Consider the following 12,404-nt stretch of genomic DNA (forward strand, 5'->3'; position numbering starts at 1 on the left):
TGGTCCTACTTTTCTTGTATTATTAGGAAGGAACTATAATAACTTAGATATACTATGATCCTTTCCTTCTACACCGTCTGATCTTCAATTATCATCAACAAACATGCATCACAGTAAGGTCAACCATTCAGGATCATATATATGTATTGATTAATTTCACAATGATAGAGTGGGTAACCTTTCTTAAGCATTGATTGTGAAGTGTTATCTGTTATGTTTTAAATCATTGATTTCATTAGAAGAAAACAAGTATCAAAAGGCCAGATAAAATAAAATTAAACATGCAATATTGAAAGAAAAAAAAATTACTAGAGGTTTTATTTTACTTGGGTTTTTTAAGCATTGATATAATCAATATAATGTTAGTGGAGGATTTCTGAGATCGGTGAATACCTAACTTTCAGGTGTGTTAATGTTTTTCAAAAGAGAAACTTGATTTCTATGCATATTTAAAAATTCAACCAATTTCTTAACTAAAATTTCACAATAAAGGTCTTGATGATTTACAGAGCCCCATAATAAACTTCACCAGCAGCAGTAACCTCTTCCCCAAACATTAATGATTATATAATATATATATATATATATATATTCTCTAAGTCATGCAAATAAAAATAATTTTTTCTACTAGAATTCAACCAACAAGATCGATTTATAAGTGCAGATGCTAACCATATCGTAAAAACAATAATTCAAACATAGATAGTTCTGTTAAAATTTTACATAGTTATTTTGGAATTGTGAACTTTTGTAATAAATAGTTTTCAAGTTTTTTTTTTTCATTTAAAGTATTTGGGTCAATTGATTCATAGAAAAAATTCAACAAAATTATGCTTAAAATTTCACAATGATAAAGATAAACTGCATTTTGAAGGAAAAATAGTAAATATTAATCATAAATAAGGTAAGTGTTTAGAAAATAAGGTTTAATTAAGTTTTAACTTTTTTATAAATTTGGATATTTTTAATTAAATTTCTATTAAAAAATTGTTCTATTTAACATTTTTTTAATTGACTCTAACTCTAGTGACAAGAGTGTTTACTTTGCATTGTCATTACTTACGTGTCTCTCTATATAAAAAAAAAAATTTAATTAAGTTTGAAGTCTCTCATAAATTTGAAAGTATTTTTATTTGGATTGAATTTTCGGTGTTAATCGAGTTAACATGACTGGTTGATTTTGCATTCTTAAGCAAAACACCATGAACTTTGACAAGAAGAAAAATGAAGTTCTAAAAACAAAAATCGACATCATTTCATTTTATAAATTAAATACTAAAACAAAAATCAAAACAATTGGTGAGTTATGGGGTCTTTCTTTTATATAGAGTTGTTTTGTAAAAAGGTTGGATCATCCCTAAAGTAGTTCATATTTATTTATTTTTTATTGTTGATAAAAAAAACAAAATCAAACAAAAATAACTCATTTGAAAAATATAAAAATGATAGCTAATAGAAAAAGAATGAAATTTTTTAATGAAGACTCAATTGAAAATACTCAAACTTATACTAAGGACTAAAAACTTAATTAAGAAAAAAAATATAAGTTTATTTGATTGGAGGTTATATTTGTGTATTATTTGCCTGATCTTAGTATAATTATAAATTTGCTGCGTACATCATAAAATATATTAAATTTATTATGCATATAATGAATTTCAGAATTTAATTGTGTATTAAACCTGGTCCTGCAAGTCAATGTGGTGAGTGTGTACATGAACGATCTTAGAAAAAAAAGTCATGAAATGTCTCTTTTGATAGTTTAATAGTACGTTTGATGTGGAACTGATCTCCAAGTTGGAACATCACTCACTCATGTAGGATATTCAAATTCCGATCATGCATGGTGATATGAATACAACATAGTGTGGGTATTATATATAGAGTTCACAACTCATTAGAGTGAGTTAAAATTTACATTCTAATCCATGTTAGCTTTCTCGACTATTAAAGTAAGGCTCTAATTGAGGCCATGAAGGAGGAATTCTAAGTAAAGTAAAGGATCTTATTACTATTCTAGAGGTTTTCACTTGCAAAAGAAGATTATCATTTTCTATAATATGTGAAATTTATTTGGCTAAGGATCAATTTCATAATGTTGAAGTTTTTTAATAAGATATTTTGTTATTAAGATAGGTAGCTATCTATTATTTGAGACAAGTATGATGATTCAAAAGTAGAGTAGTCCTCATTTTTTTTTGTTATTTGATCATTTTAAATTAATGTTTGTCCATTTATCTAATTTTATTATGAATTGTATAAGGCTTTATTTTTAATTTCTATTCATTACATATATAACTAATTAAATTTTTTAATATCGTGATTATGACAGGGCAGAAGTCGTGTCAAGTTGGCACGACTTCAGTATGACATGGCAGAGTCGTGTCTAATTGGGACGATTTGTGCATATGAAATCGTGCTGAATTGGCACGATTTGCCTAAATTTGTAACTTTTTTTTAAATAGACCACATTTTAATAATAATAAAAAAATAACCCATCATGATCAAAATTCCTAAATTTAATTGTTGTATTTTATCTTTATGGTGGATTAATAACTTATCATAAATATTACTCAAACCAAATATAAGACCATATAGATTTAATACTAATAAACTCTTTTATATATATATATATATATATATATATATATATATATATATATATATATATAACTAATTGAGTGTTTACCAAACTCAAATGTGACAACACTTATTTGATTGTATCCTTTTTGCATTTGTATATGTGATTACATCTTTTGTTATCATTCATTTTGAACTCCACCATTTATAAATAAATACTTTTCTCTTATGTTTTGTGTTAAGTTTTTTTTTTCCCAGTATCTCTCTTTTTATATTTGAAATAATCAACAATAAAACTATAAAAACTTATATTAAAATACTTTAAACTTACCTCAACTTACTTTATAAATATTTTTATTTAACTTTTGGCTTATTATTTTATTTTTCACTTGCTAACTTAGATATCAAAACATTTTTTTATTGATGCAAAAACTTTCATCACTTCCAACTCTTAAAATTGCAGATATCTCACAAAAAACTGCATTATTACAGTACCATCTACACTGCTTATAGCCTAATTTTAGACCAAACAGAAAACCAAAGTTACAAACTTGTGTTCCTTATTCATTGATATTAAATTATTCTTCAACACAATTTAATATTTTAAAAGCTGGAAAATTTCAGCTCATTAAACCTAAATATAGTTGGTCTTGTACTTTTTATGAGAAGATATAAGTGTATTCCTTTTGTGGTTCATATCCAGCTTACATTTGCTTTATAGAATAGGGATCCACTTTTGACCAGCTGCCATGAAAAGATGAGTGGGTGGTTATGTAAAAGTTGATGAATATGTAAAAAATGTAATCAATAGAGGATTCATTTTCATTCATGGGGTTGTTATTCATTTCATCTTTGCTTTACAAAAGGGGACCCCTTTTTCATCCACGAGGTGGTGTAAAGGATTTAATATTAAAATGGGATTTTAACACTTAATAAGTAAAATGGTTAATTTTATTAAGGGTTTATTTTTATCCGAAACAATTAAGTCAGTCATTTATCTAAGTCTATCTGTGTCAAGACTCCAAGTATTTGAGTCAATATTAAATCAATATGACTTTCTAATATAGTACAGCAATCTTAGCATTTATATTTAATTCGTAAAACATGAAACATCATTAAATTAAGTTTCTTTTAATATATATTTTAAATAAATAATGCAATTATAAGTATAATTTTCTATTACTAAAACAATTATATAAAATAACATCAAATCAAGATAAAATTAAGTGAACAACTTATTTTTTTTTATTTTCTAGAAAGAATAAATAAATATGAACCACTTTAATGGTGATCCAACTCTTATATAAAAAATCAAAATTACTAGACAACATAAAACCTTTCAAACTACTACAGACAACGCTTACTTTAAAATAAGTGCTCCCAGACCATCAGCTTCAGTCAAACAAACAATTAGGGAACACAAGGCTAGAAACCACTAAAACCTTAAGCCCCGACACTAAACCACCGTAGATGCCTACCAATATGGAAATCACACAAAAAGAACAACCCAAACGCCCAAACAAAACATCCAACTTAAAAAAAACTCCACCCCACCATCCTAATACTGAAACTAACAAGCTAAATCAAGAATAAACAAACCAAAGGCATATGGAATTTTAGAAGTAATCCAATATCAAACCTTCAATTGAGTCAAAAAGAAAATCTTTGAATGATCCACCACTCCACCTTTAGAAATGATCTTATTCCTATGACACCAAATCTCACTTACCACTACAATCCAAACGTTTCCCAAAACTATGTTGACAGAATTAGGTGCATTACACAAATTGAATTAAAATAAATGTGAATAAGAGTTATGAGGATCAACCGACACGCATAACCAGGCAATTCTGCAATAAAAAAACAAATTATTTAAATTCTCCTCTTTTACTATGCAGAAGCAACTCATTCTTGTATTAGTCTACACTTTAAAAATTCAATAACCCTAAACTAATATTGAAATTTAGTTGTCTTATGAGACCCAAGAATTGGTCGTGTCCTATCTTTGTCCTTGTCAACTCCTGATGGATTCGATTTTCAGCTTCAGTTCTCAGTTTAGATCGAAAGTAGGTTACTTCCAAAAGATATTCCAACATTTAAGTTATGATTGATGTATAATTGCTATTAAATGCATATATTTATTTTTTAAAACGTATTTATAAGAAGAATGTGATCGATGTACATATAGATCAAGTTTGAGACAACTTATTGAGATAATCATTTAATTAAAGAAAAACTTTATACATATAATTTACTTAATTAATTATCTTAAAATAGGATTAGTAACAATAGTAAATCAAAGAATCAAATGAGATTCATTCTCAAATTTTATAGATTTATAAGTAGTTTTGGGTTTCTGTCTATTAGGCTAGAGGCTAGTTCTAATATTATAATTATTGCAAGTATGAGAAATTTGTGTATGTTGTAGGATTACACACGAGTTTTTTTATAATATGGATTATTTTCACAATGGAAGAAGAGTGTCTATTAGGCTAACTCGTTGGATTAATATATCCAATTACGCTAACTAACCACTTACAAAACATTACTATTTATAACCATTTTATCTAATTAAAATAAAAAAAATTAAAATTATTCTGATATTGTGCAGCAAAAAATATGGTGGTGGTGGTTAATTTGGCAGGAATTGGAAGAAGCTTGGTTAAGGATATGGGATTAGGATTGATAATGAAAGGTTAACAACATTGATTCTATTTCTAGCCAGTCAAAATAAGACCCGGTGTGGCATTAGACGACACTTGTCGGTTATGATGGCAACACTTGGATGGATTTGGAAGCACACATGTTTGCCTTCTGTTATTGAATTTTTTTCTACCAAAACGAAAATGCTAATTCAGTTCGGATTAGAGCATTTGGAGTTATATTCTTCAACATGATTAAGGCTTTATTTATAATATTCCTATTGGAATGATTGAGGTTTTGCGGGACAAGACACTACCAATAGTAGAGTTTGACCGTCAAATTACTCTTCTACAGTGAAATTTAGTTTAAAATAACAATTTTTAGTTAGTTATAATTAATGTTAATTGAATATTAACTACCATCGAGTTTAGACATAAACACAAGTATTTGTGCTCCATTGGTTCTCTTCTTAATTTTTATTCACTATTAAATATCAATTTGTACTTTTTATAATTAATATTGCATTAGAATTATTTTGAATGGAAAGGAGATATTAACAACTTCTTTTATTAAATATTCAATTCTCAATAAAAAAAAACTTTTGTCCTATTAAAATTGTTTCTAAAGACTTTGTCTATTAGAGGTGGCAAAATGGATTAGTCCGACTTGTTGTGGTCCGATATTCACTAGTCCACCAAAAATGGGTCGGTCTGGTTGGTCCACCAAGGTTATACAAACTGAAATTGGTAATCTACTTCAACATAGGATGAGTTTGTAGGTTGACCCGTCACTTTTCAATTTTTGAATTTTTTTGTTTTGAATCCATTTATTTGATTGTAGTCATTGATATCACTTTTTGGACCAAAAAATAAATAAAAGAAAGAACAATAAAATTGAATCAAACTTTAATATCATAATCAAAAAAATTTTAATGTCTGCCAAAATAAAGTAAATATCAACAATACTTTAATTAATCAAATGATGTATAAATAAATTTATGTAAATAAATTTTTATATAAAACATTGATCACCATAAATTTTAATTTCAAAAACATGAAATTTCTCTTTAAAAACCATTAAATGTATGTGACGCGCCGAATTGACAAATTAAGTTGGTTGAACCAATGCAGACTGACGAGTTCAAAAGGTTGACCTGTTCTAATGGAATGACAAGCCAGTCTGATCCACTTTGTCATCCTACTACCTATGATATGTATTTCTAAATATTAAACTTATGTGATATTCTTTTTAATCTACATTAAAGATTAATAATTTATGATTGTATCAAGACATTTAATAAAAATATTTATCATTACAAAAGTCCTACTTGAAAAAAAATATTGACTACATTGAAAAAATTGTATATTATCATACAATCCCTAATCTTAAATTAAATGTAAAAAAAATATATCTAATGTATCAGAATTATCAAATATATACTTAGTCATATGTTCAATACATGAATAAGTCTTATAAAAAAGTTTTCAAGTTAGTAAAATGTTTACTAATAGACAATCTTTTAATATGGAAAATAAACAAAAAGAGTGTCCCTAACACAAGTCAAGAAACGATATATTTTTTTTACCCAAGTCCATGATGAATCGATTAAACTAAAGTTGAATTTAATTTACAACACAAACATAACCATATTTTACAGCCCTACAACTTTCGGTGATACTTGATTACGATTTGAAACTTGGCTTATAATGATGAAGTAGGCTTCTTGATTAAAACAACGCTTAGAATCATATGAAGAATTCCTTTATTCTTTACCTCTATAGGACTACAGAGGTGGATCATTTGGTTTAGCTTCACACCTTTGAACCAACTTTTCAATAAATGACGAAAAGCTTTCAAAGGTTTTGATACCACAACTCCTAACACACTTTATGTGAAAAGGTGTAATTTATATGCCTTTTGGTCATGTAGTTAAAGTTTTCACAAACTAATTAATTAATTAACTATTAGCAAGTTTTTTTTGTGTGTGGAGGTGGTCCAAATTCAAAGTGAGTAATTCCATACTAGTTTTTTTATATATAGTTTTTATGTTTTGTTTATGGTAGTTTTTTTTGGAATTGTTTAATTTTTTAACTAATCTTTACTTGGATCATGTGGATTATATGTAGGTGTATATGTAACTAGATCAGATTTTTTAGTGGACAATTTTTAGTATTCTTTTTATAAGGATTAAAATTGTTTCGATATTGTTAATATAATCTAATATCGTTAAGTAGTTAATGTCAATAGTAGTTTATATATTTTTTACTTTTCTAACTCACCAAAGCGCTTTTTAAGGATAAAATGATGACGGAACACAGATCTTCAAAATAGACAATATATCGAATGCAATGAGAAGAGACACTAAACTTTATTCTATACTTTTAACTCTTAAGAACAATATTATTTTTTTAATATTTTAATTTTTTCTAATAAAAAAATATTCCAGAATAATCTAAAGTTTTCACTGAAATTATTACTTAGATCATTTTCTTTTTATAATGTAATAAATGATGCTTTATAACGGCATTAAAACGATGGACAATTGAAGGAACTTTAATTTCCAAGTTATCATTGAATGCACAACATTATTACCTCACCATATGGGCTAACTTTTTATAACGGTTTCAATTGTTGTGAATAAAAAATATATGGTTTTTTTGCTACTGTATATATGTTTAACTTGAGTCTCAAGGATTTGTTTTCAAGAACAAGTATTAAAGTAATATTTACATTGATAATGAAGTTTATTAAATTTACATTTACGTGTATCAGCGTAATCTTTATTAACTAGATATTTTTAAGTTTAATGTTTAATTTCATTCTTTTACTTCTTTTTTTCCTTTTAAAAAATCATTTTTTATTTGTAATATGCTATGACAAACTAGTATTTAATTTGTGGAATATTAGATATTGCTTCCTGTGCTTTATATATTTTACCATTTTTTTATCCAAAAACAATTTGATATTTTCGAATTTTAAAGTAATTCATTTTTCTCAAATATATCCTTAATTAATATCTCACTACTAGTTACATAGGTATCAAGGATTAATTTCTTCAATAAAAAGTCAAATACTATAATATTTTACTTTTATTATATTTTTTAATTTATGTCCTTTTAATAAACCCCTTGAACGTCTAAAAATATGAAAGAGATAGTGTTAGATTATTATTATTATTATTATTATTATTATTATTATTATTATTATTATACATTTTGGTGAAATTACGTTATTAGATAGACCTGGAAGCATGTATGATAAATTCACACTATTATATCAACCTACTAAAAGTTCACATAAGCATGTATGATAAATTTATTAAATTTAATAATAATCATCTTGAAAAATTATATCAATCATAATTTTTAATTAATTTAGAATGTAATTGTTTCACACTATTAATGTATGACTATTAAATTTTTAGGGAAAAAATATATAAATCAATGCGTTTTAAAATTACTAAAAATTGTGAATTGTCACATTATTTTCTGTTTTTAAATATTTTTATATAAATTGGAAAAAAAAATCTGTGTTTATTGCATAATTTAAAAATATTAAAACAAGATAACAATTTTATAATTAAAACATAAAGGCAGAAAATTAAAAACAAGGAACAAAAATACAAGCAGACATCTATTTTCCTTTCTTTCATTTTCTTTTTCACCAATGTAAACTACATAATTTCGGTGTTTCTCATTAGTATTTTACTTCCTGCAATCCCAATTTCTAAACATGCACTCCTACAGCTAAGTGAAATGACTGAATTGCCCCGTTCATTTCTTCCTCACTGCATCCCAACACCTCTGCTGTCACTGCTGTTACCACTACTGCACCAACACCACTGAAGAAGAAGAGAAGGACAGTGTTCTAGTTAGAAGAAAAGGAGCAAAAAAAATCTCAAGCAGAAAAGTTATTTCCAAAACATATTTAATGTATTTCAGAAAGTTTGTTCCAGAAATTTTCTTTGGAAAACGAATTATGGAAGAAATTATATGTATTTTAGAAAGTTTGTTATGAAAATCCTATTCTCAAAAGCTTGTGTTTAGAATATATTTTATGCGTTTTAGAAACTTTATTCAACAAAATTTGTTCCGAAAATTTTATCATGTTTCAAAAAATGTGTTCTAAAATATATCTCATGAGTTTTGATGAATTTTGGAAGGTGTATTTTGGAAAAATTTCCAAAACAGGTAATGTGAGTGAAAGTCACTTTAAAGAAAGGTAAAATAATCATTTTAAAATTATGGGGGTGCAAATTTAAAAGAAAGGGATGCAGGAAGTAAAAATCTCCTTTTGATTCATTGGGTTTGGTTACTGTTGCATTCTGCACCCCAATACTTTTCAAGCTACACCGTCAAAATTATTGAAACTCCAAATTTACCCCTTTAAAATGAATTATCAATTAATTTTTGTTTTTGAGTTTCAGTTTCAGATTATGCAATATAGTGCCCTTCTAAATTGTACATTCCAAAATATTAAAATTAATATTTTTTATTCTAATGTCTATATTATAAAATACATTTTTTATTTTTTATTCTAATTTCTATGATATTGTGTAATATTTCTTACACATCCATTTACCTCCATATTGTTGATGCCTTCTCTTTCATGATTTTTAGATTAGTGAATATGTTGAGCACACGGTATATACACAAAAATATATAATAACATAAATAAACAATACTAAAACAAACTAAAATCCATGCTCCAAATTATTAATGCAGATCAAACATTTAAGTTCAAAAGTTTCTGTGTTCCTTTTAATTATATTATGTATAGATTTTACAGTTAAGCAATTTCAATAAAAAATAAAAATAAAGAGCAAAATTAGAATCTAAATTTAATTTTCGTTTCGTTCTTTGTTAACCTTTTTTGTTTATAGAATTGAATTGCATCAGATCCAGAAAAGAAGAGTTAAGGAGGTTGAGACACACATAAACGTAAAGATAAGATATTAACATCGAGTAGAAAGAAGAGATAAACACAGAAGCAATATTAAAATCAGTTATTTGTTATGAAAAAAAAAAAAAGATTTGATGTGAAAGTTATCGTATCATGTCCATAGGACACACATAAGGGAAGGTTGGATACAACGAAGCAGAGGTTTTCTGCTCCCAAAATGATACATTATGATGAATGAAACAGCACATGAAAACCTGTGATACAGTAAAACAAAGGTTGGTTTTCTTATTTATTTCAATATTTTGTTCCATCTTCTATATAACTTGTGTTGCAATCATTATATTTTATTATTAGATTTTGTTTCCTTTCTCTTCCTTTCCCCTTGAAAGTAACAATTACTTCTGAATACTAATGTTGAGGAATTCAAGAAGCTGTGTTAATTATTGGATGTGAAAATAGCAGTTGTGAAACTATACATGATAGAAGAACAAACACACCTATAGAATCATAACTGCATGAGAACTTTTCATCAAAAATTTATTTGACGTCATCTTCATAAGAACATTTGCCATCCAATTTTGCTTGTTTGTGGGAAATTTGAGACTTTATCTTTCATTTTGCAATATACCATAAAGCAGTTCCAAATGGGGGGTGGTAACATCAATTCAAGTGAATACAATGATACAACTGCAACCAAAATCTTTGTTGGAGGCTTAGCTTGGGAGACTCAAAGGGACACAGTGAGAAGGTATTTTGAGCAGTTTGGAGAGATCTTAGAGGCTGTTGTTATCACAGATAAGAACACTGGAAGATCCAAGGGTTATGGTTTTGTAAGCTCATTTTCCCTGTTTTGATTCTCATGTCTCTTTGTTTCTCCATTTCAATTTCTATATGATCTTAAACAATGATTTTTGGTTTTCATCCTAGATCACATTCAAGGATCCAGAGGCAGCAAAGCAAGCATGTAAAAATCCCTATCCAATAATTGATGGAAGGAAAACAAATTGCAATATTGCATCTATTGGAGCAAACAAGAATCGCAGGCAGGCTCCACAACATGGTCTCAGTCTGTCCATTTTCCTTTATCTCATAATATTGCAACTTTTACTGTTTTCTTATGAATTAAATGTCAAACATGACAAGTTGTTAATGTTAAAAAGTAAAAGAAGAATTGAGAAATAGCTTCACATGGTGGGTGCAGGTCGGTTTGGAGCAGCACCTGGTTTGTTGGCTTCACCTGTTTATCATGATCCTTCCTCTACATATCTCCATCAAAACAATGTGCAATACACATTTCCTGATCCAACTTTTGGGTAGAACTTTTAGTCATTTTTCTATTTTGAATCTCTATTTTTCTCTCTTATTTCTACATTCTTTTGATTTTGCTTCTTTGCAGTTTTACCAGATATATTCAACATTCACATGACATGATGTACCCCATGGTAGGTGTTTGTGCAAATAATGTTTCACACATATAACTCACACCAATAATTATTTCTGAATGATTGATTATGCACATGTAACTTTGTCTGCACAATTTTGTAGAACTGTTATGGAATACTTGGAGGGCAACAGTTCTCAACTTACTACCCCTACATTAGGCCATCAGAACCTATAGGTTTGGTCCATAACACTTACCCTTTTTCTGCTCAGTATGCACACATTAGCCAAGCTCAAGGTTTTGGAGTCCATTATCCCCAAATGATGCAATCTCCCATTATTCCTAGGCACTATGGCTCACCTGGTATCCTTAGATTTCCTTCTTCAATGGAAATGCCAACAACTATGAGTGCAGGTAAAAAAAGTATACTTTATTGATATTGTCTCTTCATTTGTCAAATTTCAACAAGATTGCATTAAAAGGAAGAATCATGTAACAGTTACAACAACAAAAAGAGAGGCACTAAGAACATGTGCAGATGCTTCACAAACCACTGAAATAACTTCTGAACAAGATTCTTCAGCTGAATCTTCAAATAAATAATCAAATGATGTCTTGAAAGCAGAAATACAGAAGAGTCAAATATTGCAAGCTATGTACCAAGAGGAGTAATCCAATACCTAAAAAGGAAAGGGTTCATTCAAGGAATGAATAAATGATGTACATTACATTAAGTTTGTCCACTAATTGACCTAACTAATCCTTAATTCATGTTCTAAATACTGAAACTTGTACTCTTCCTAATACACTAATCTTCTAAATATCAATGTCTCAGTGTAAGTAGCATCCAACAATAAGACCTTTGTTTATATGAAATGGTAAACGAGTTCATAAGATG

The 12,404-nt window shown here is 27.6% G+C and overlaps 1 protein-coding gene across 1 annotated transcript; it reads left to right on the forward strand.

The window, feature by feature from the left end:
* The first annotated feature begins 10,598 nt into the window (after positions 1-10,598).
* On the forward strand, positions 10,599-12,130 carry LOC137819010 (uncharacterized). The gene is made up of 6 exons (XM_068622706.1): positions 10,599-10,955; positions 11,053-11,185; positions 11,327-11,438; positions 11,522-11,567; positions 11,671-11,920; positions 12,006-12,130. Exons 1-6 carry the CDS (start codon positions 10,770-10,772, stop codon positions 12,107-12,109), a joined length of 831 nt encoding a protein of 276 aa, XP_068478807.1. The 5' UTR covers positions 10,599-10,769; the 3' UTR covers positions 12,110-12,130.
* The last annotated feature ends 274 nt before the right edge of the window (positions 12,131-12,404 follow it).

This window comes from Phaseolus vulgaris, chromosome 10 (assembly GCF_000499845.2).
Source record: "Phaseolus vulgaris cultivar G19833 chromosome 10, P. vulgaris v2.0, whole genome shotgun sequence".
NCBI classification, from domain to species: domain Eukaryota; kingdom Viridiplantae; phylum Streptophyta; class Magnoliopsida; order Fabales; family Fabaceae; genus Phaseolus; species Phaseolus vulgaris.

Excerpts from the sequence above, each read along its gene's own strand:
- LOC137819010 (XM_068622706.1), top strand. The coding sequence starts at position 10,770 with ATGGGGGGTGGTAACATCAATTCAAGTGAATACAATGATACAACTGCA. Across the intron at positions 11,186-11,326 it reads CAGGCAGGCTCCACAACATG|GTCGGTTTGGAGCAGCACCT; the intron begins GTCTCAGTCTGT and ends TGGTGGGTGCAG. Across the intron at positions 11,568-11,670 it reads ATGACATGATGTACCCCATG|AACTGTTATGGAATACTTGG; the intron begins GTAGGTGTTTGT and ends ACAATTTTGTAG.